This window comes from Grammomys surdaster, unplaced genomic scaffold (assembly GCF_004785775.1).
Source record: "Grammomys surdaster isolate TR1022 unplaced genomic scaffold, NIH_TR_1.0 255, whole genome shotgun sequence".
Taxonomy (NCBI): Eukaryota; Metazoa; Chordata; class Mammalia; order Rodentia; family Muridae; genus Grammomys; species Grammomys surdaster.
Window position 1 is genome coordinate 9,611,683 of NW_021604696.1, and position 24,748 is coordinate 9,636,430.

General features: G+C 41.3%; 1 protein-coding gene and 1 pseudogene across 2 annotated transcripts in view; both read right to left on the reverse strand.

The window, feature by feature from the left end:
• The window catches only part of Rnf149 (ring finger protein 149), a 32,278-nt gene extending 10,764 nt beyond the window's left edge, over positions 1-21,514 (reverse strand). For both annotated transcript variants that reach the window (XM_028775380.1, XM_028775379.1), the window contains exons 1-5: positions 21,064-21,514; positions 7,081-7,331; positions 6,023-6,091; positions 2,565-2,647; positions 258-354 (exon numbers count right to left, since the gene is read on the reverse strand). In XM_028775380.1, the coding sequence (XP_028631213.1) occupies positions 258-354; positions 2,565-2,647; positions 6,023-6,091; positions 7,081-7,331; positions 21,064-21,514 (951 nt within the window). The remainder of the gene's footprint in view (positions 1-257; positions 355-2,564; positions 2,648-6,022; positions 6,092-7,080; positions 7,332-21,063) is intronic.
• LOC114627537 lies at positions 11,738-12,321 on the reverse strand (annotated as a pseudogene).
• Positions 21,515-24,748: the final 3,234 nt, after the last annotated feature.

The window sequence follows — 24,748 nt, forward strand, 5'->3', positions numbered from 1 at the left end:
ACTAGAGTATACAGAACTATATTTAGGAGTTACAAATTGGGGAACATTCATGTTATAGTATTCTGTTATAAACTCAGTTCACTGATTTATGTGGACTACTCTACAAATTCACTTTTAATACTGAAAACTTCTTAAATAACAGTAAGGATATCAGAAGAAACATTTCATCTGTTCACCTTCTCTCTGGTCAGTAATAAAAGGGAGATACTCAGGAAGAACTGGGGTAGAGATTGAATATAAACAAAAACGTAACAAACCCAATATCCCAGGGCTTTGATGACATCAAGTTTACACATTGGACACGTTCGGTGATCCAAAAGCCATGGGTCAATGCATATTCTATGAAAAATATGCCTAAAAAAATTAAGTATGTATTAATGTCTTAAAATAAATGTTTGCATATCTTATAAAGGAAATAATGCATTTTACCAACACACCCTCTAATAAAGTGAGCCAACCATACATCAACACTCAAGTCCACCCACTTGTCTAAGCTATTTTCCAGTCTACTTTACACTTAGACTTTGGACTTAGTAGTGATTTTTTTTAAAAAAGTGAAAAGTTCCTCATTAAATAAAAACATGGTGCATGTGCAAGTGTGTGTGAGTCTATGGTTTTGAGATTAGGTTCTTGCTATGTTATGCAAGCTGGCCTCAAATGTGCTATGTAGTCAGTATTGGCTTGAACTCAGAATCCTCAGACCGCTGCCTCCCAAGTGCTAGGATTCTGTTATGCACTACAAGGCCCAATCATTTTGATGTGCCATAACAGAATATTTATAAACCATTTAGGCTAGTAAAGCCCATAAATAAGGTATCAGTAATAAACTGATCTCAAGCTGATAGAATCTTCTAGTCTATAAAGTGACTCGAGTGGAAGTACATACTAGTTATCCGAGCAGCAGAAAAAACAGTTATTTCCACTTGCACATTCTATAAGCCTCCTCGTGAATAAACATCTGTGCTACCAGAAAGGCACATATACTTTCTTTTCTTATTGGTTTATCTTGGTTTCCTGCCCCTCCCACATAATGTGTGAACTACAGGCTTTGAAACCAGACAGACAGGGCTCCAACCCCAGCTGTGTGACTAGACAGCACTACCACAGGGAGCTGCGTGTCTCCTAATCTCTCCACCTACACCTACACCGCGAGTTGTTCAGTGTCTACATTACTACTCATTACTATTATTACTCTGCTGAAGACTTCCTTAACACAAAAAGCTGCCAGTGCCATTAAAAACAGTAATTCTTAACTGTGAAACACTCTAGTCCAGTTTGTCATTCAACCACAAATTAAAGCTCAATGACCCAGAAGAAATTGTCCAAAAACAAGAAAGAAACTTCAGTTTTGTTGGGGGATGTTTTAACTTGCTGCTCAGGAGAAAAGTGGACAAAATAAAAACCCCAATAAGGAGAGCAAGGAATGTACACACCTAACACACCTGCAGGGGCCAAGTGTGAGCTCAGTGAAGCAGTGGTAAGCACATACCTCCACCTCTCTTCTGTGCAATCATGAGCATCCCTCTGAAATCGAAAGATCTGTTCTAAAACCAGCCTAAAACTCTTTCAATGTTTGTGTGCAGAGCATGATCAACCTATACTGACCTCAGTTCATTAAGTACCTACTGTGCTGATTGTGTATAAATACTGACAGACTTTAGCCAGGCACCCCTCAAGGAACTGTTATTATTGTGGTACTCATTTTATTTCCTCAACAAAGTATCAAGAATTCAATCTACTAAAAATATCATATACATAGTAATATTTCTTTAAAGAAAAATCTAATACAGTACTTTATAACTTGATTCAAAAATATGTAAAGTATAATTGACATTTATTAGAATTTTTTTTTTTTTTTTTTTAGAAAATCTAATTTCTATACATAAACCCTTTTGCTAATCAGCAATTCTTTTATAGGGTTGTGTTTTTAAGATAGGATTTCTCTGTATAGCCCTACCTGTCCTGGAACTCACTCTGTAGACCAGGCTAGCCTCAAATTCAGAGACTCTCCTGCATCTGTCTCCCAAGTGTTAGGATTAAAGGTGTGAGAATACCACCTCCTGGTTAATCAGCAACTTTTTAAAACAAAATTTTTAAGTCAATTAAAGTAGCAGATTATTCGAAGTGAAATGGCTACTTCCCAGTTTGAAGTGCAGCTGTGCTACTGAAACCTCAGCAAAGGGAGGATACTCATTTCATACAGCCTCGGAAGCAACCCACACCCAGCACACAAGTAACGGCAAACTGCTGTGGGTCTGAACCTGCTTCTGGGTCACTTGAAGGCTCTCAGCCAGATGTTCTTGCTTCTCTCCTGCTAGCATGTACTCTGCCATACTGGGTGTATAAAGAAGTCTAAGCGAGCTTTGGTAAGACTAAAAGCCAATGTAAGACAAAGACACACAGCAGCTCTTAGTGGTCACCCACAGGTCTCTGAAGATAGTAAGGAAAGATGAGGCAATCCAAGATCACAAGAACTTCCTGTTAGAGAACATGGAACTCTCTGTCAGAACAGTGAAACTTGTTAAGTAATTTTCAATATCTTAGTAGGAAAAAAGTATTCATACTTGCATGGCAGGATTCTGATAACATCTTTGACTTTAAAGTTTTCAATACACACTGCACAATTCTCAGCATCAACATCAATTCCCTGCAGAGAGAGGGAGAGTGACATGTACACACATTGCTTATACAGCAACAATAAGTTAGAAAACAATGAAAGTGACCAAAACAATGGATCCTACTACTCTATGTTGCAACAACCCCAACCTACAACACATTTCCTTATTACCACTATCAAGCAGTTATATGAAGACACTGAATGAAAGGGGGAAAGAAAACCACTGTCTGCCTAACCCAGGCATTAACAGCGTTTTAAATAGTAAGTGTTTGAAGAAATATTAGATGATTAAGGGCTGCAGAAATGCAAGTCACTTCGTTTTTAGAGGTCTTGTTCCCAGCCTGGCCTCAGGCTCACTGTAGAGCCAACGGTGACCTTCATTTTCTCATGTTCCTGCCTCCATCTTCCAAAAACCTGGATTATACTTGGGAATCACCAGGCCTAATGTATATGGGGCTGGATACTGGGTTTAGGACTTTATCAATGCTAGACAACACTCTACGAAGCTAACTACATTCCAGCCATGCCAGCTGTTATGAAAAAAACAAAAAGAAGTATTTTCAAGTATAAAACATAGAGAATGAATATTCAAACAAGCCATTTGGATTCTGGAATTATTTAAAAAGAAATTTGTGTCTCTGGAAGAACATGGAGACAACTTGGCAAAAAGTACAATGGCTACACAGCTGAAATTTTACTTCATTATTGTTAACTTCCCGCCCCAAATTAAAACGAGTTAACACCTTTGCCTAAAAAATGAACAAACATATAAAGAAACAGACATTGCTAGCGGTAGGGTGGGAGAGTTGGCAACACTTCTACATCTAAAAGTCTATAGGCCATAGGCTTTCTGTGAGTTACCACAGGTCAGTGGAGATGGGACAAGCTGAGGTTCTGAGACAGGAATTCAGAACCTCACACAGCATGTACTTCTGAGGCTGCAATGTTTGGCAACTTCACATTATGAAACACAGCCCCACTACCCCTGAGTTATTATTTAAACATACCCTTACCTATAGCAATTAATGAGGAAGCAGTAAAAAACAGATTTTATATGTATATACCATTATCAGACTATTAAAATTAACTTTATAACAGCATTTGAAACTCTCTGTTGTGTTATTTTTGTAAGAAGATTCAGTTGTTATTTTTATATATAGCACCCTTGCATGAGTTTATACACACCATCTGCATGTATGACACTTTACAGGCCCAAAGCAGGAGTTCCTCAGAGGCAGAGGCAGTTGGGGTGGTTCTGAGCTGATCCAGGTACAATAGATCAAAGCCAGGCCTCTGCAAGAACAGTTAGCACTCCTGACCTCTGAACCATCTCTCCAGCCCCTTAAATTATATGTTGTGGGCTGGAGCAATGGCTCAGCAGTTAAGAGCACAAACTGCTCTTCCAGAGTTCAGTTCCCAGCAACCACATGGCGGCTCACACCATCTGTAATGGGATCCGATGCCCTTTTCTGGTGTGTCTGAAGAAAGTGATAGTATACTTGCATACATAAATCTTTTTTTTAAAAAATATATGCTGTGACAAAATACTTTAACTTATATATCATATATTATACAAGAAGCCATTTTAAAATTCTTTAATAATTTATAAGCTTATACATTATAAATAAATCCACAAAAAATTAAAAAAGAATAATCACTTGTCTTCAGGACTCGGTAAGATGCTGACTGCAAACAATCCTATTCCTGTGTCAGTTCACAGTATAAAAAAAAAGCTCCTAATCCAGGTGCATACTTCACAGACCAGGCCTTGTTAAACATTATTTTGACAGTTTTAAAACAAGTTCCTTGTATCATACAAATGTTTTATATAGGAAATATTTAACAAATGTTGGGTACAGGAATACTATCAATTTACTTGTACTCTCAAGGGCTTGGCTCAGTAAGTTACACATATGAATATGTCTTCTCACAGGCAAGGTATGAGATTTCCTGCTAAGGAGGGGAGAAAACAGCAGCAAGTAGAGTGGAGTTTTAATACTTTGTACAAAGTACTAATTTCCTTCCTGCAAATGAAATGAAGAACAAATAAATTTTTAGAAGTCAATTCTCACAGCCTAGGATCAGCATCTAATTTATAAACTGCTAGAAGAATCTTTTCTATTAATTCCTATGAAAAATTCTACACATACTCTTCATGACTAGTTATTAACTGGAAACTCACTGGGTGATTTGCAGAGTAAGAAATCAGTACCTTGCACCAACTATTAAAATTCCACTGTTACAGTGTAAACATTATCGGGGGCTGGGTGTAGTGGCATATGCCTTTACTCCCAGCACTTGGGAGGTAGAGGCAGGCAGATCTATATGAGATCTGGGCCAGCCTGGTCTACAGACAAAGTTCCAGGACAGACAGGATACATAGAGAAATCCTGTCCTGAAAAAACAACAACAAAAGTTATTGGGGTTACTGGGGAAGGAATGACCCACCACACAATCCCGAGTATATCTTAATCCTAAATATACCACAGAAGCCATTAATAACAGATCTTAATTTTTTTAAACTCAAAGGTCTAAAATGTAATGTCTTTTAAGAAAAGTCCTTTCTGTAGGCAGGGGAAGAATTGAAGTAGTTTCCTTTTTCTAGTCTTCCTTTCATGAAGGGAAGTGAAGACTGGAAGGTGAAACAGATTGAGTCTCAGAGCTTACTGGGAGCACCGGAGTGAGCCCACACACAAGGCAGCAGGAAGTGCAGAAGACGCCCGCGACAAGAACAAATACTTCCACACCAGGAAAGTTTCTCTCTACAGATCTGTCCTTGGGAGCCAGGCTCTGCGCTGCTCTCTAACTGCTTTCAGTCTCGGAATGAGCAGGCCAAAATGGCTCCTTTTTAAATGTGTAGTTTAAAAAATCTCCTTTCTCTCAATATGTCTTTGAAGGAACTGAAGGTCTTGGAGAGAATGCATATACAGACTCAGATTCAACAGAACACATTTACAGGTCTCAGGTGCATACTTTTTAAATGCATAGTATCTTTACAGTCTTCCCCTTGGCCCACGGGGACTTTCAATGATGGACTACTGGCACACTGACATTAGTAAGCACATGGAATGTAGGTGCTATCTTTTAAATCGGATTCAGCTCATTTAGTCTTTTTGGGAAGGAGTGCTGGAGCCATCTAGGACTCCATGCATGCTAAGCATGAGCTCCACCACTGAGCTCCACAGCGGGCCTGTGACTATAACTCATTTACAAGTAACTGAGGGCTGCTGTGGTGGCCCTTCAGTCATTACACTGTCAGCTCTCCTTACAATCTGACACACACATGTGAAGGCCTGATGAAGCATCATAGCTTGTTATTGCTGAACAGTAGCCTGAGAAGAAGACACTTGTCAAACTCATAACCATCCTCCAGTCTGAAGCAGACAAAGCACAGGAAAGGATTACCTTCTCTCCGTGCTTCACAGTGTGGAGTGGAAGCTGGCCAATGACCTTCTTAGTTTCCTTTCTATGATTCTTGGGGAGGAAAACAGTATTATTAAATAGTCTTTTCAAAGTAACCCACACACTACAATGCATGAAAATAACTTAGAAGAAAACCTTAACTTTTAATGTATAAAACAGCCATATAAACTTATAAGCTACTCAATAAGAATTATTATTATTATCACTATAATAAAGTGCTTCACTTTAAAGCCCTGACTGGCCTTGAGCTTGAAGCAATCGAGGATTACCATGCCCAGCTTAGAGTATATTTACTTACTTACTTGCTGATATGCAATAGTAACATTAAGTCTAGGGCCTCACAAATGCTAAGCAAGTACTACTCTACCACAGGGCTATATCCCCAACCCAGGAATAGTTCCTTCTAATTCCATATCTGAAAAAGAACACCCGCCTTTTTGTGTGTGAGAGAGACATTGAAATGGAAGTCAGGAACTCTAGTACTCTAATCATGAACTGTCATTTAGCCATACTTTTCAAGTTCTAGAAAACAATTCCTACACTTAAATATTGGCAAACAAGTAATGATATCCAGGAAGAAGGTATCATTCACTCTCCACCAATGATGCCCAAGAGGAAAGAGTCCTGCCTGGTTATCAGGCTAAGAACCATATTGTACATTAGGACCTAGTGTGCCACTGGAAACCTCCAGTTCTTCTCTGTGCTGTTATGGAGAAAGGGCCTGCCTTCAAATTGCTTGTCAGCCACGGCAGTGGATACAAAGCAGCCCTTGGCCTTATGCCGAGCAGAAAACAGGGACACACATGTTCATGCTGTCACATGCCCTTTTGCTAGTCCCCTCTGCCTACATAAAGACAGAAGGTACAGGTACCTGCAGAAACCAAATGTACAAAGAGTAACCCAATTAAAAATTTTATCAAAGTCATATGACTTCAATGAGTAAACTGAAATTAGTGTGGTTAAATGTAACTTCAAGCAGTATACAGACTATGTTTATGAGCAATCATTTAAAAAATCAAAACGAAGTTATTCATAACTACCTGACTTCCAAACTGTGAGCCAGTATATAGGAAACGCTGTATATAATAGAATATTAGCCATGCTAATGAGATAATCATCATCGTGATGAAGGCAATGGCCACAAACACCACAGACTGACCGCTGATGAACTCCTGCATATGGCGAGCACCAATCTCTATGCTCATTTTTACTGGAATTCCTTTTTGCACCAGATCAAAAATTTCTCGTCCTTTTGGGTAGCTAATCATAATGACGACTATCTTTCCTGTTCCTGCACAAAAAAAAAAAAAAGAAAAGAAAAAGAAATGAATAGAGAAGACAAAGTTTGGTAAAGTTGAGTATGTTCATTAACATGTACATTTGAAAACTTCAATAAAAATGAATAATTTTCAGAAAAACATAAACTGCCAAAACTGATTCCAAAGAGAACACAGTCTGACTGAAGTGAGAAAATCACCATTAACTATTCTCCCCAAACCTATGACACTGTGAAGATTCGCAGATGGTTCTATCATCAGACCTTTAAGAAGCACAAAATACTAGTGTATTTAAACAGTTCCACAGTTAATTAAAAATAAGAAAAGGACACTTTCAGGTGTGGTCAAAATCTAACCCAGAGGTGGAAACAAACAGCAGACTCTCAGCGTTAAGCTAAGCCTGGAATGTACAGTCAGTGAAGGCCAGCCCAGCTACACAGCAAGATCCTGTCCCAAAAACCAAAACCCAAGAGCTAGGGCTGGAGCTCAATGGTAGAGTACTTGCTGAACTCCAGAACTATAAAGACTATCAAGGATTATAAAATCAAAAACATGGTAATAAAAAGCAAAAGAATCACACAGATTAATTTCACTTATGAATATGAATGTAAAATGCTTCAAACATGCCCATCAGAATTAGGGAACATGTCTATAGAGTAAGTCCTAGGATAGCCAGAGCTGCACAGAGGAACCCAGTCTCAGGGGAAAAAAAAGAGGGACTGAGAGAGCTCTTCTGTGATCACTACCATTTTTTTCCTGAGCCAGTGGCTAACTATGTAGACCAAGCTGTCTTGAAACTCACTATTTAGTCCTGGCTGTCCTGGAACTCACTATGAAAACCAAGCTGTCCTGGAACTTACTAAGTAGACCAGGCTGTCCTGGAACTCACTATGTAGACCAGGCTGTCCTGGAACTCACTATGTAAGCTTGGCTGGCCCGGCACTCACTCTGTAGATCAGGCTGGCCTGGAACTCATGGAGATCCATCCGCCTTTGCCCCTGACTCCCCCAGAGCTGGGATTAAAGGTGTGCACTACCCTGCTCGGTTTGTGTTCACTACTACTTAACACTGCTTTGAAGACAAGCAGACCTGAGAGAAAAGAGACAGAAATTTTCAGTTTATTATGACTCTAGCTATAAATACACAGCAACCACAACATATCAACAGATAAACAAAAATACTCCCTCTAAAGTCACAAAGGGGCTAAGAAATGATCAGGAATACTTTTTAAACAATGAACCCCGGACAATGCTTTACAGGTAAAGCATTAAAACAGCAAGATGATGGCAGATAAGAATGTCCACAGAATGAGATGGAACAGAAAGTTCAGAAATAAACACAAATACACAAAAAAATCACATAGCAAGTGATAACAGAAATCAATCAGGAAAATGGACTATTTTTAAAAACCAAGTGAAGGCAAATGAATATTATATTGGGGAAAAATCTGTATGTTTTTCTCATAATGCATGCAAAAATAAATTGCTAAATCAAAAATGCAAATGTGTTTTAAAAAGAAATATACAAACTAGAAGAAGAGAATTACAATATGTACTATTAGAGAAAAAATTTCAATTATAAGGCCCGGAGAGATGGCTTGGAGGTGAAGAGCACCGACTGCTCTTCCAGAGGTCCTGAGTTCAATTCCCAGAAACCACATGGTGGCTCACAACCATCTGTAATGAGATCCGATGCCTACTTCTGGTGCATCTGAAGAGAGTGATAGTGTACTTACATAAAATAAATAAATAAATATTTTAAAAATTCAATTATAAAACTCCACCTAGAGGTTCTTAAATAGCCGTGATGGACATGGGAGAGGGGAGAGGGAGAGAATAATAGGAAAATAAAATGTTTTTCAAAGTCAAAGCTAAAATAACAAATGGCCAACTTGGGAAGAATAGTTATAATACATACAACAAAGTAGCTTTTATACAAAAAAGAACAACTTTGTGTTAATTAATTTTCAGAAAACTCTTAGTTTTAAAAATGGTTGTTTTACTGAGACACTAATTCAAATACCACACCAAACAAACAAACAAAACAACAACAACAAAAAACCCCACCAACTTGACAGCACAATTGGGTGGCTTAAAGACTGATAAGTACCACAATCTAATGCTGTCCCATTCCAAAACCTGAAGAAATCCTGGGTCCATCCATCTGCAGTCAACTCCCAGGGAGTGAGTTTTAAATATATGAAAACGTGTTTCAGCTATCTGTAAGATCAGCAAAGATCTATGTTTCACATATTCTACTGCCAAGATGCACGAGTCAGCATGTTTGCATACTCTGTGTGTGTGCAAGGGGGGTATTATAGAGATGGGGTGGGGCGGGCAAGAGGGAAGGGGAGGGGAGATATGAATTACTCTTGTATAGGAGACCATGGGTTACCAAAACAAGTGATAAACATGATATATAAAACACATATAAACATGATAGAATACCTGTAAAGATATTTTATTCAGCGATTTAAAATGTAATTAAAATGTTTATTTTATACATGTTAGTGTTTTGTCTGCAAGCATGTTTGTGTATCACATATGTGCCTGGTTACTATGGAGGCAGGGTGTCAGATGTCCTATAACTGGAGTTACAGTTGTGAGCTGCCACAAGAGAAGGAATGGAAGGATGGCTCAGCCCAGGTGCTCACCTGCTAGGCAGAAAGAAGGCTGACCTCTTCAAGACCATGAAAAAAGGTTAAATCCACTTATCCATACTGATCAGTCTATCGAACTGTCTCCTTCAGTTAATTTTTTTTTTTTAAAGATTTATTTATTTATTATATGTAAGCACACTGTAGCTGTCTTCAGACACCCATATGAGGGCATCAGATCTCATTGTAGATGGTTGTGAGCCACCATGTGGTTGCTGGGATTTGAACTCATGACCTCTAGAAGAGCAGTCAGTGCTCTTAACCGCTGAGCCATCTCACCAGCCCCTCCTTCAGTTAATTTTGAAGGCGCTGATATTAAACCAATCTAAGTGCAAAGGACAGACAGGACTAGTGTCTACGGGGCTGGGGATACCTCAATGGTACATGTGTGCTTAGCATGGAGAGGCAGAATTTAAACCCAAGCACCTCTCTAAAAATGTGTTTATTTCATGCGGTAAGGATGAGACAAACTCCTCAGTATGCCCGAGACCCCAATTTCAGTCCCCAGAAACAAAGATGGGTAAGACAAAGAGAGCTAAAGTTGCTAGATGCCTCCCTCCAGCTTGAGTCTACAGAGTCCTGCCAAGTCTGGCTGTTAACTGTGCCCAGATCTCAAACACACTTAGTCTCCCTCACTGACCGTGCTGCAGACAACACCAGAACAAGGCAGTGCTTTGCTAATGGTTATACTGATTGGGATAGAAGAATTCAGAAGCCTGGGCTTGGGGACACCATAAACATCATTTCCCTGGTAAGCAACAATGAAGTTCTGGTGTAGGTTAAATGGTGCAAAAATACTTAACCAGACTCCCCAAATATCACTCCAGAGACCACTTGGAGGTACAACTTTCTTTTTTTTTTTTTTTTTCATATAAACAACTTTAATGTAATAACATGGAATGCAAAAAGATTAGAACCATTATTAATAAAGTATCTGATTCTATTTTAAAAATCATTAAATAAATAAAACAGGACAGTGACCAGAGTAATAGTACCATTGTAATCACATTAAATAGAAAAGCTACCATCATTTTAAAGCTGTACCAAAAAGGCAGTACACACATTTTTTGTGACTCAAAGGCTTCAGATGTCGATGATAACAGGAACCAGGGTAGAAGCTCCACTGGGAGCTGCTCACTGACTGATGAAAAGGACCGTGAATCTCTGTATCTGCCCGTGGATAATTCTAACATCGTGTGGTAGATGAGACAGGTAGTACAGTATCTGCACAAAACTATACGCTTAGTAAAATAGTTATTTAAGCTGTTGTACCTTTTCCCATTTTTCTTCTCTTTTGTTGCTTTAAAAAGACTGTGGAGGGATAGGATTATCAATGTGCAAGTATGTATCTGGTGGTTCATAATAACAAGTGTCCAACTGTAATGTGAGAAGTGGTGCACCTTAAGTCTACATAGATGTATGAGACAAAAAGTAATTTTATGGTAAGAAACACCCTTATTCAATATATATACATATATTTAAAAATGAGCAGCATAGAGCAGACGTAACTGTTCACTACCCATACTCTTGACTACCAAGAAAAGAAGACAAACTTTAGAAAAATACAATGCAAGAAAAGATTCAAGTTGAAAATATATTCCTTTGGTTAAAAATCATCCCCCTTTGTGATCATTTGTACTCCCAGCAGCCATGGGCTGCTCCTGTGTCACGACACTGGCATACTATAGCATTTTCTCAGTCTAGTAGTTAGGGAGCTCACTGGGTTGCAGCAACAAAAAAGAACTCTAAAACAGTAAAGCCTTGTAGCATTAACCTCTTGGTGGTGGTTTTTACTTTAGGAACCTCCGACACATGTAATTTTCTTCAGATACTGTAAAGTCAAATTTTTTGTAGAAACCAACATTTTGTGGTAGACATTCAAGGGTGATCTTGTAACAGTTCAGTTTCTTGCTTAGCAAAGTAAGAGTTGATAATAACAGTTTGCCGAGCTGCTTCCCTCTGCACTCATCACTAACAACGACATCTTCTACTCTCCCTCTCTTAGCACATGAATGGATAAATTTATGTTCTATTATCAGAGTTGCTGTAGCCACAATTTGTCCTAGGGTCACATCTTCCACAACTGTAACATAGTAATCCTCAGACTTCTTCATATGCTCAAAAGATTTTATGAACTGCTCCTGGCTCACAACACCTGTCTCTGTCAGCTGACCCAATACCTTAAAAAAACCTTTATTTAAGTCTGCAGTACAGAGAGGCCTCAAAACCAAGCCTTCTCCAGGATGCGTTGGAGAAATGGCTGGAGAAAATATAGCTGTATTCTGACTCCAGTCCACCTCTTTGAGCAAACTTGGGTCAAACATAGGAGTTTCATCAGGTTTCATCTTTCCAGTAAAGTCACACCGGAGCAGACCACGCTCCCATCCCGGCGCGTCAGTCTCCCTCGAGGTACAACTTTCAAGTGGCACGAAAAGCTGTTTCTTCCACACTTGCAGGAATGCTTCCCAAAAATCATTCTCTAGCTCTAGCCTCAGTGTAACAAGTGTTAGATCATACACCTCGGGGACTAGTTAAGAAAAGAGTCTGTAGCCATTCCAGGTACTGTAACTCTAGTTCTAGGGGATCTGATGCCCCCCTGGCTTCTGTGGGCACTTGTGCACATATGGCGCACATAAACAAGTGCAAGCACAATATGTACACATAAAAATAATACATAATTCCTTAAAAAAAATCAGATCTTTCCCTGACAACAGTGACAGACATATGTAAATGAGGGGAATTGTTCGGTCGCTGCACTTAATGAAACAAATCCTTGATCTGCCATTTTTTCCCCTTGATTTGTCTCTCCTTGACCTGCCAGTTTCCCCTCCTCTACCAAGGGCCTGCTATGACAATCTAAATGTCCATCAAAATGACAGGGCTATATAGAATACATATGTGCACAGGGTGAAGCAGAGAACAAGACAACAGGTAAAGTTGCTCTATCCTTAAAAATCTCCAAGTGCTTCCTTAACCTTACCAACAGAGGACCCACAGAAGGCTGCTCAAGAGCTGAAGACTGGGACTGGCTCTAAGATGAGTTAGAAGCTTCTGGATGGAGGAGTCTCACTTTGCTGAGCAGAAAGTCCTATGATGAATAGTATAATGTGTTTGGTCTCAAAGAAACTTGGGACAAATGGCTGAGGTGCATATTTAACATATGACGTAGACTCTGGCCAAGGTCGCTCCCTACTCATAAAACCTGTTCCAGTCACCCAGGCTAACTGCCCCTACCCGAGACCTCTCCAGACCCTAAGGCTTGCTTCCCTTTCCCCAAGTCCTCTCTATAAAGCCTAGCCACTGTGGTTCTGGTCCTCTAGGTGCGGCTCTTGGTCTCCTGGCTCACTCCAGGTTCCTCTGTCCTCTTACTCTCCCCCCTCTCTCTCCTCTCATGGCCCAGTTCAGTCAGGCTGTGCTCACCCTCACATCTACAGTAAACCTTTTCCTCAACCACACCTTGAGCATTATGTTCTCTTTTTTTTATTAATTCATCTGGTGAAGACAGAGCATAGACTCTGTTATCTTAGTGAGATATAGAGTCCATAGCATTTCCACTGTGATCTTAGCCACAGGAACTTTGTTACTGAAATGCCAGAAGGGTACCCTTCTAAGGTAGCCTCTGTCTGCAAGGTGATACTGGAACTAGTTTGAGCCTAACCAGAGGAAACTGTAGTTTCCTCAGCATTAATGTCTAGATTGCCACTGGGAAGACATACCTGGAAGCAAGTACTAACTATCTCTAGGAAAATAAGAGTTCAGCAGTCCAGAAACAACTAGGACATAGCTATAACACACCTAAAATTACAACAAGGTACAAGCTAAAAGCCTTTTTTGTTGTTGTTTTTGAAGACAGGGTTTCTCTATGTAACAGTACTGGCTGCCCAGTAGACCAGAATGGCCTTGAACTCAGAGAGATGTACCTGTTTCTGCCTCCCAACACACATGCCACCACCACCTGGGCTGCTAAAACCCTTTTTGATAAAAAAAGAAACTTGTAGAACATTTCGAAAGAAACAATGGTACACTGCTGCCATCTTGGTAAAAAGCTTTTATACAGAATCCCAAATGGCTTCTATTCTATAATTATCAGATGATACAATTTCTGGTGCTAATATCACATTCATATTGTGATGATGTGGGCAGAGGGGTGAGTGTGTGTGTGTGTACGTACAACCTCCATTACTGAAGATTTCACTTAAAGGAGAAAGCTGCCATATTGTCATTCTACAGCTGAGGGCTCAGAAACCTTCAAGGAGTTATTCAGTGTTACATACCACCTGGAAATGCTGGTTCTCGGGGTCAGAAAGCTCAAGTCCAAGTCAGTATTCATTTCTTGAATCTTCTCCATAGGTTGTATATCTGCAGAGCTGGACTTGTGTTCAAATCTCACCTCATGAACTGCCAAAGGGAAGGTGTGCGTTCCTGGACAAACTCCTCTCTGAGAATGTTTTTCAGTTTGTCTGTTTGTTTTAAATTAGTTCGAGGATGATTCTTCTTTGGACTACCACTTACTTATTAACAACCAATTAGAACACAAAGAACTATAGATATGTGGAATAATCTTGTTCAGAGTAGAGGGAAATCTTTCCCTGAGAGGCGCATTTATATGTTTTATCTTCAAGAATAGAAAAAGCTTTACAAACCAAAGGATAGGAATTTTTCTAGGTTATAAAACCATCTTAGAATAGTATTTGAGGGACTAGAGAGATGGCTCAGTGGTTAAGAACACTGGCTCTTGTTCCAGAGGACCCAGGTTCAAATCTCAGCACCAATGTGGAACTCACAACCATCTATATAGCTACAGTTTCAGGAGATTCAATGTCCTCCTCCAGCTTCTGTGGACACTACACACATACAGCACACACATATAATACACACATACAGCACACAAATACAACATGCAGAAAAGAAACTCAAATAAGGGAAAATAAATCTTTAAAAAAAATTATATTTGAGATAGTGATGAGTCTACTTTGGCCAGTTACTAAAAAAAAAACAGGCCATTTTGTTGAATGAAAAAGAAAGTGAAAAGTTAACCAAGATGAGGAAACAGCATACTTAGCTCACTTAGTGAAAAAAAACAGGGTTTTTTTTTTTTTTTTTTTTTTTTTTTAAAGCTGTGGCCTGTAGAGACAGTAGCTAGGACTGGGGCTGGCTTCTTGTGAGACAGTTCCAACAGCAAGACAGCTTCCAGAACCTACTGTAAATTGGTAAAGGTCAATGGAGACCTTTTCTACTCTGTGATGGATTTGCTTTTCACAAACATTTTCAGATGTCCCAACATCTGTAATCACAGCTGCTCAGGAGGCTGAGGCAGAGGAGTTCTCAAAGCCAGCCTGATCAATATACCCAGAATAATTCTCAAAGCAGGCCAGGCAGCGGAACAAGCAGCAAAGCAAAAGGGTAAAAAAAAGTGCTAGCTCATCTCTAAGCTACAGGACGCAGAACACATCTACCAGATCACCATAAGTCTACGGTCTCTCCACTGGCTCTCTGGTCCAATCTGAAAGAGCTAATCTGCTCAGGCAGTTCTGTACAATTGTGCCTACACTGTACAAGAGAGAAAAATCTCAGCTAAACGGGTGAATTTCTTCACAGAAGGCTCAGAGACTTGAAACAGAAGAAACAAGCCTTTGGAATTCTTTTCCCCCCAGGGCTTAGTGTTATCATTCTTGCTTGACTAAAAAAGGTCATCTTGAAATCTCACCCACAAAGTAATCGCTACACTTTACCTGAGGCAGACAGGCCCCTGAGGGGTGTTTCTGTTTTATTTCTGTCTGACTGCTGAGCACAGGGTCATTGCACATAGTATCATCATAAACCTCTTTGAGTAACAGATACAGAACAATGTTTTTACCAGGCCAAATTAGTAGTAACAGAATTTCAAGTTTTTATATGCCAAAAATAAAATGGCAACTGTTCCTTCTCAAATTTCTGTGCTCTCCTTGCTACCTTGTCAAAAACTAAACAAACACACCAGTAAAGGATTTGTACTTACACAGTAACTTTTAATTTTAGTACCAAGACATATGAATGCAATGTAACATTTTTTCCTCCCAAGGAAACTAAAGTCTACTTCAGTATTGTCTTGAAGAAGATAAGAACTACTGAAATATTTAAAGTAGTAGGTTAAATTTCTGGTGGAGAAAACTAATTTATCAGCAATAATTGATCTTAAGGTTCCAGTAAAAGAACCTCCTAAACGTTCAGGTTTTCTTTTTTTAAATACACTGCCACATTCTAGCCACTTCTACCCCCTGGAGAATCCTCAACAAAACCAAGGTATGCACAAACTCAGTGAAACTCTACCGTGAATCCTGCTCTACCTGTACACAGTCATCCGCTTTTTAAATTGTGTGCTGAATACACACATGCATTCAAGTGAGGTGCCCAAAAAGACCAGAGGAAGGGCGCCGATCCCCTGGAGCTGGAATTACAGGCACTGTGAGTCATCAGATACGGAGCTGGGAACTGAACTGGGAGCCTCTGCTGTCTCCCAGCATCAGACAGGCCTCCTTCCACACCTTGTCTAATTTGTTTACAGGTCTCTCCTCACTAGACAAGTACTACCTGTTCAATTTATCAGGTTTTTGAGGCATTCAGCAGGGATGGCCCATGGAAGGTTTCTTTATGAATGAATGTACTTGAAAAGCTGGCTTATCTTCCAGGACCACAACTGAAATGACCTAGTAAGAGGGGTTGCGTTGCGGTGGAGGAAATAATCTGGAATGTAAGTGTCTTGTTATACAAAATGGAAATTTTTGGATGGTTGGGCTAGGGTGAATGAGGAGGACAAAATTCACAATGGGACACTATATAATTATAAATATTGTTTAATTTTGTTTCATAAAAAATTTAGGGTTGCCAGGCAGTGGTGGCGCACGCCTTTGATCCCAGCACTTAGGAGGCAGAGGCAGGCGGGTTTCTGAGTTCGAGGCCAGCCTGGTCTACAGAGTGAGTTACAGGACAGCCAGGGCTACACAGAGAAACCCTGTCTCGAAAAACCAAAACCAAAAAAAAAAATTTAGGGTTGGGGGAAATTTAGGGACTTGCAGAAATGGCTCTGTGGCTAAGAACACTTGCTCTTCAGCAGAAGGCCTGGTGATTCCCAGGGCATAACTCTAATTCCAAGTGCCCTCATCTAGACTTCACAGGCATCAGCCATGCACTTACATATAGACAAAATACACATACACATAAAATAATAAATTAATACAGAGACTAAGAGTTAAGATCCAGCATGAGCTATTTATTGAGACACTATCACAAATAAACATAAAAACACAAAACAACCCTTTACCTCTACCTCCTCCAGCAAAATGGATTTCTTGTAAATAGTACAGAACACTCTTACTCAGAGAACTCTTTTGCAGCTTTTCTATGTGAGTTCATTTTAGACCTTTTAACCTTTTGCAACACTACTTCTGCTACATATAAGTCCTAAGCCCACCTACCACACATACACATAACTTCCTAATATACTGAACCTGTCAGTCAACATCTTTTTGGCAGTTGTCTTAGCTGGCCCCATCTTCTATAAGGCTGTTAGGGTACCACTTCTGGCTCCTTATGGTACCAAGATACATTTTTAAATTGAAATGTGAAGTTGTAGATCGTTTGAGAGTATAGTATTATGCATAATCAATAATTGATTGCCTATGCATAAAAGACCATTTAATATGCACTGCTGGTACAAAATGAATATCTTTTAATATACGGCTTCTCTAAAGTTGGTTGCTTCTTTTTCTTTTTTCCAAAACTACATTCTTGGAACTAGTCACAGTGAAATTTTAATTAAAAGTCTTATGCTTCCCATCATTGCACTATCGTGGCCATTTTCAGTGGTCTTAAAAAGACTTGAGTAGTCTTTAAGGTTTGAAATGTGGCAATGGTAAATGTCTGCAGGACCACTAGGGTAAGCAGATTAAGAGGCTGGCTAAGCTGGGTATTCTTCTACACGCCCTTACTTACTGCAATTCAAGCCCTTTCTCCACCCCTCTGTCAATTGTTTAGCACTTAGTAAATAAGATTCAAGGATGTAAAATGTCATACCTAAAAAGTCATGGCAAAATTTAAGCTGGAGGAGCGCGTTATTTATTAACCTACAAGAACTACAGTAAGGCCAACTCTAAGACTTTAATGACTTGGCTTTTATCTTCTTTCACCTATCTTGGTCAAGATAATTTCTACAACTTACCTTGGTCACCAACACCCAGTCACTTGATAGGCATTCTAAGCACCAGTGCTTATAATTCAGCTCAGTATAAACTTTTCTGTCCTGTGAAGTTATGTTTATCACTACTGACAGACCATAAACCCATGACAGGCAGACACTTGTCTTAGGTATTTCCAACAAGCAGGTACAATGCTTGGCCCAAAGGGGCTGTTAAACCTAGGTCTGCTAAAGCTAGAATGTAAGGTATAACTGCAAGTCCTACTGCTGTTCTGAGAGTGTGATCTTAAAATGTTGATTCTTTAAAACCCTCAACTTCAATAATGACTTAAAATGTAAAAGCTATCTAGTGCTAGATTCCAGTGAGAGAAGCAATGAGTTTCAGAAGAACTGGAAAACTCCCCACAACTTGGGAAGGTTATCAGTATTCAACTTCAGAAGCAAACATCTACCTTTTTCATAGAAATCCAGTGTTACACATCAGCATTAAGAACAGCTCAATCAGTGGGTTTTCCTGGCTCTAGCTACATTCTGAGGAAACATACATACAGAGGAAACTAACTTAAGTCTAAACAGCCTCAGTGGCTCTAAAAACAAAAACAAAAACAAAAACAAAAAAACAAAAAACCTTCAGCCAAATTTAAATAAAGTCTGAAAAGCTGGCTTCTCCCATCTTAATTCTTCTCAAAGTATCATATTACCAATACCTGGTACCCAAATGGACTAATGAGAGCTAACTTTTCCATCTCTACAGTGTCTACAACTGAAGACCAAGGGTCTAACTTTATTTCCAGCTTTTCCTGTTTATCGATCATACTGCTACCAAATTGATTTTCTTTTGGTCAGTGGTTCAAAATGCCAGATAATTTTGTTGCTTCCTGAGGTTCTGGCAAAATTTCAAGGCATTTCTGGTTGTCAAAACTATGGGGAAAACTTCTAGAATGTGGGAAGACAGGAATATAGCTAAACATCCTATAGGTCACCAAGTGACCTTGACCAAGTTTTAAAATGCTTTTGAGTATGTTTCCTTAGGGATGTAACTTAAAGGGCCCTCAGGAAGATTCAGTCACTTGCAAGGGTACTTTTACACATTTTCCAAAAGGTGATAATCCTCTCTTAAAAAAACAGCCAGGCAGTGGTGGCGCACACCTTTAATCCCAGCACTTGGGAGGCAGAGGCAGGCGGATTTATGAGTTTGAGGCCAGCCTGGTCTACAGAGTGAGTTCCAGGACAGCCAGAACTACACAGAGAAACCCTGTCTCGAAAAAAAAACAAAACAAAACAAAAAAAAGAAAAACAACAACACAGAATTATTATCATGCTAAGGCTAGAAAGAAGGCAGGTAATGGGGAAAGACATGTCCCTCCACAGAAGATTCTAATTAACATGATTGAGGTGTTTTCCTGGGCCCAGATAAATTGTGTGTCAACAATATAAGCAAGAAAGATTGCTGAGCCAAATTTAGAACAAGAGGTGTCTGCTTGGGAGGATGTCAAGGTCATTATCAAAAAATGCAGAAGGGTAGAGTTTGAAAATTGTAGGGTGATGAGGCTGTCACTGAAAAGAAAACTGTCTACATTAGATGTGTGTGCATCCACACATAGGCACACCCAATACCGAGGAGTCAGCTGCAGCACCCTAGCCTCTCTTCCCTGACAGAACTGAACTTGGGAACATATATCTGGAATGCTAGGATCTCTCAGGAGCCGTATGGAAAGAGGGTGTGTGGACACTGACAATTAGGTTGATGTGCAATCACTAGACTAACTGCCTGACTCAACACCACCCTGGGGACACCGGTCTATTCTCACCCACCACTGTTGTCCGCGGCCAACCAACTCTTGTGTTCTCAAAGACACCCAACTTCTCTGGGCAATTCTCCATTCTAGCAGATGACTTCCACACCATGTCAAATATCCCTTACCTTCTCCTACTCCACCCCCCTATGCTTCTGCAATTTATACCCATTTCTCTCCTAATCTGGAGTCAACCTTGGAAAAAAAAGAGTTGATCTGTAAAGCATAGCTCACTTCCTTGCCATCAAATGGCCATCATTCACAACCGTGTATAAAAATGGTCACATCCAATGTCCCTTTTCTGTCTTTATAATAAACTCTGTGTTGCATGTACACCAAAACAGAACGAGAACAAAAATGCAGGCCAGGAAAAAGGATGTCTTAGCTAGCAGCAGAAACTTAACAAAAACCGTAATCACAGGAAATTCAGAATGAGTCAACCGTGTGACGCCTTAAAGCTAATGTGATCTTTGAAGGCACAATCAAATTCTGGGTCCCCGAAGAGAGCTGTGTCCCAACGATGACATTTTGCCAACTCATCCCTGTTTGTCCCTGGAATATCTTGTTTAGGAGCAGCCTTCTGACAGAGGTAGCAAGGCCTTTCTTTTCTTCAATGAAAACAGTAAAAAGATTTCATCTGAATGTAGAACTGCCCAAACAATGTGCCAGTGCGATCACCCTACATGCGTCGTTGAGAGAAACTAGCAAGAAAACCCAGGTTTTCTGGGGTTTTGAAAACACTCAGATACCTTCGTCAAGAGAAAGAAACCAAAATGAGGATCCACGAAGCCATCACTTTAGGTTGGTGAAGAGACAATGCGAGTCTGGCGTGCTCTAGCCGTCCACTCCTACACAACTCCCCACTCAACCAACTTTGGGAGACAGCGAGCAGACCTTATTAAAAGCGACCCGTGATCGGGAATCTGGAGACTTACTGCACTCGGTAAGACCTTCCTCCGGTGATTTTGCTAGTTCCCGACCGAGGGCCCTTCCCTGCCTTCGCACCCTCCCGAGGTGAAGCTCCGATCCAGCGTGTGCCCGCACTTCCCTCTCCACACCACCCGGGAAACCACCAGGCTCGCCCCAGCCGTGGACGGCGGCGCAGAGCCCGGCCTGCTCACCCGGGTGCGACATGGGCTCGGTGGCGTTTCCGTAGCGCTCCTGGTTGTAGACCACCACGGCCGAGGCGTTCCTCCGCGCCGCCGCCAGCACCTTGTCCTTGAAGGTGCAGCCGCCTCGCGCCACCAGCGCCACCCAGGGCGCGTTGCCGAGGGCGCCGGGCGCCACGAAGCGCGTGTCGGGCGCGCAGCCCTCCGCGTCCGCGGGCGCGCGCGGGACGCCCACCAGGCCCTGCCTCTTCTCCCTGAGCGAGCTGTCGCCGAAGCGGCCGCTCTCGGACTTGATCCACACCGTCAGGTTCGACTCCGGGTCTACGAACTCGATGCTCACCATGGCCGAGTACCACTCGAGCGCCCCGCCGCCCACCCCGGGAGCACACAAGGCCAGCGCCAGCACCGCGAGCGCGTCCCGGGCTCCCACGCCAGCCGCGGGCCGCCGCCGCTGCGCCGCCATAGCCGCACGGCCGGGCTGCTGAGGAAGAAGAGCGCGAGGCAAAGAGAGGCCGCTCGCTCCAGGCCGGCCAATAGCTCTGAGGACGCGGCCGCGGCTCGCGAGAGACCGCCGAGAGCGGCGGGGGCGGGCCCGCGGCGCACGCGCACCTGGAGGGGCGTGGCTGGGCGTGGCGATGGAAGGGGTGGGGCCCTGCCCGCGGGCGTGAGGAGTGCGCAGGCGCGAGGGTCTGTGCTGCAGGGCTGTGGGCGGCGGAGCAGGAGCTTGCAGATGTTGCTGTGCGTTGTGCAACCTCACTGCCAGAGTCCCCAAGTCTGGGGAAGTTTGTGCGCTCCAGGCTGGCAAGCGTGGGACTGCGGTTGTGTAAAATCTCTCAGAGGGTGGAGTTGGCTGTATAAGGCACGCGGCAAAGCCCTGGCTGCTTAAACCACTTAAAAAAAAACATAAACAAGAAAGTCAAGTTGTCCGGATGCCTTTTGTTACCAACTTTGTAATAGATTTGATTCTTTGTTGCTCTTTTCTCAATGGTTCGCTTCAACCCTTTTCCTTAATGTGTAACGTGTAGGCCTCTGGACGAAGACACAGGTGCTACATTAATCAAAAGAAAAAAAGGTGGGGGGAACTTGTTTGGAAATAAATGCTGGCTGATAGGTTGTCCTAGTATAACACTGTGGGTGGATACTTTCTGCGTACCATTAAAGACCCTGAACACACTAAACATAGTTCAAAGCATGTATAGAAACTTGGGTAGAGCTGAGGTTTGAGATGCTCTGGTAGATCATCCCCCGAGAACTTGAAAGGTGTTTCTTTTGAAGAATGTGAAGTCTTACTAGACCCCAGTAAACATAGGAGATCTCTCCTTAACGCTGAGGAGACATTACACACATGAGTTACCAAATATGGAAATACATTTAAAATACCTTTTATATATGAGCTACCGAATATCAAAATCTATTTAAACCTAAGAACTAGACACTTAAGAGCGTATAGCTTAGCTATGCATTGCCAGGCACTATTCTGAAGACATGCACACACAGGCATATGCTGTGACCTATCTTCAACTCATCCCTAAGCCTGACTTACATTATCCTCTATATCTGCGGGGCCTCAGGTCACCTCACAGATCTCTACTGTATTGGTCAAACCAGTTTCTCCTGAGAACCACTTATATAAAGGTACACCAAGTCTTTAATTATACTGGACTTTCAGCAGAGGCCTGCTTCTATCCCAGTGGAACAACTGAACTCATGATTTCAAAATTTACTCACTGTGAGGTTGTGCCACATCTACGAACCATGTTCCCTGTGAGGTTTGTTCATGTTGTTCCCCCTCTTTAATCAGTGTGAGCAAAAGGCAAAAGTTCCCTTTGTGTGGCAATAAACTGTGTGACTCGTGAAATCATAGTTCATTCGTCATTTATTTCCACCAAACAAACCACTAAGGAGCTGGAAATGAAGTTTAGGGCTTTGCTTTCTGATTGATTCACTGGTCTTCCTTCTTTGTACAAGGGTCTATAATTATAGGAAGTAGGTTCTTGCTGCCCAGACCATAGGTTTTAGGTTTCTGGACATGGTTCTCTTTGTCTTTTGGATTGCATCTGTGGTATGAGACACAGCCCGAGTTCCAGCTAGGAGTAGCTTTGAAGTTAAACCTCCTCTCCCACTCCCATTACTAAAAAATTTATTTTTTTATTCTATGTATGTGAGTGCTTTGCCTGCATATATGTTTGTGTACCATGTATGGTTGGTGCCCCTTGAATATCCCTGAAACTGGAGTTATAGACTATTGCAAGCCACCATGTGGGTGCTTAGAATCGATCCTAGGTTCTTAACCACTGACCCATCCCCCCAGCCTCAGTCAAGCACTTTTTAAAGGCCAATAGGATTTCCAGGTTAAGGCCTTTCCCCTGTTGTAGACCCAGAATAAGATGGTGTGTTTCGGCTGAGGAACAATCCTGAGAAACCGTGCACTGTGCCTCCACAATACAAATACTCAGAGTTCCCAGAACACATCACTGTGGCTTCTTTCTGTTAGACACATTTCTTTCCTTCTTCCTGAAATGACTTCTTCCTTCTGCTTCTTGTTCTGGCAAACACTACGTTCGTCTTAAAACGTTAACCCCTCAGCTGTTTCTTCTGTAAAACCTGTTTTGGCTGACCATAGGCTAATGGAAGCTCTGTTTCCCATGTCTTGTGCATAATATGTACACATATTAATTTCATGATACCGATACTGACTTCCAAATAGGGTTTGGGGCCTTCATAAGAACCAGGATTTCTCTGTTGCTCTTTTCACATGCCTACTTCAACTAGCAGTACGTTGAGCTTGTTATATGAATAAAGTGGCCTTTTACTATTTCGTGGTACAGAACTCATGATTAATTAAACACTCTCTCAAAGAAGTCCAAAGGACTAATGGGGCAGCCCTTGATGCTTTTGAGCTCTTAGACCCTACACAACCTCTTGGTTTTTACTCTTTCTTTTCTTTCCCTTCCTCTCCTTTTCTTTTTTCGCTGCCAACCCCCAGTAGGGTTTCTCTGTATAGCCCAGGCTGTCCTAGAACTTACTCTGTAGACCAGGCTGGTCTTGAACTCAGAGATCTGCTTGCCTCTGCCTCCTGAGTGCTGGGATTAAAGGCATGTGCCACCACCTCCTGTTGGGTTTTTAATTTTTTTGATCATCAAACCAAGCCCCAGATGGCTTTCCCTGCTGTTACGTGCTACCACTGACTCACACTTCTGAAACCTTCTTGTATCCTGACTTCAAGTACCACTCCAATTCCCCTTCTGTAGAAGAGCTGACAGGACTTATCCTCAACATTTATTTTTGGAAGGGAAAGAACAGAGAGATCATTACCTTTTAATCTTTTGAGTATAGAAATATTCAAACAGTTCTCAGAGTGGAGAAGCTAATGGAATGAAGCTCTCCACATTCCTAACTTAAATTCAAGAATGGTCAACATGGGCTGGTGAGATGGCTCAGGGGTTAAGAACACTGACTGCTCTTCCAGAGGTCATGAGTTCAAATCCCAGCAACCACACTTGTGGCTCACAACACCTGTAATGAGATCTGATGCCCTTATATGGGTGTCTGAAGACAGCTACAGTGTACTTACATACAATAAATAAGTTTAAAAAAAAAAAGACCAGAGCATGGCTGTCAATTTTAGGTTGATACCTACTTCCTTTCTCTTCTATTACGTCACTCTGAAGGACACACCAAACATCACAAAATTTTT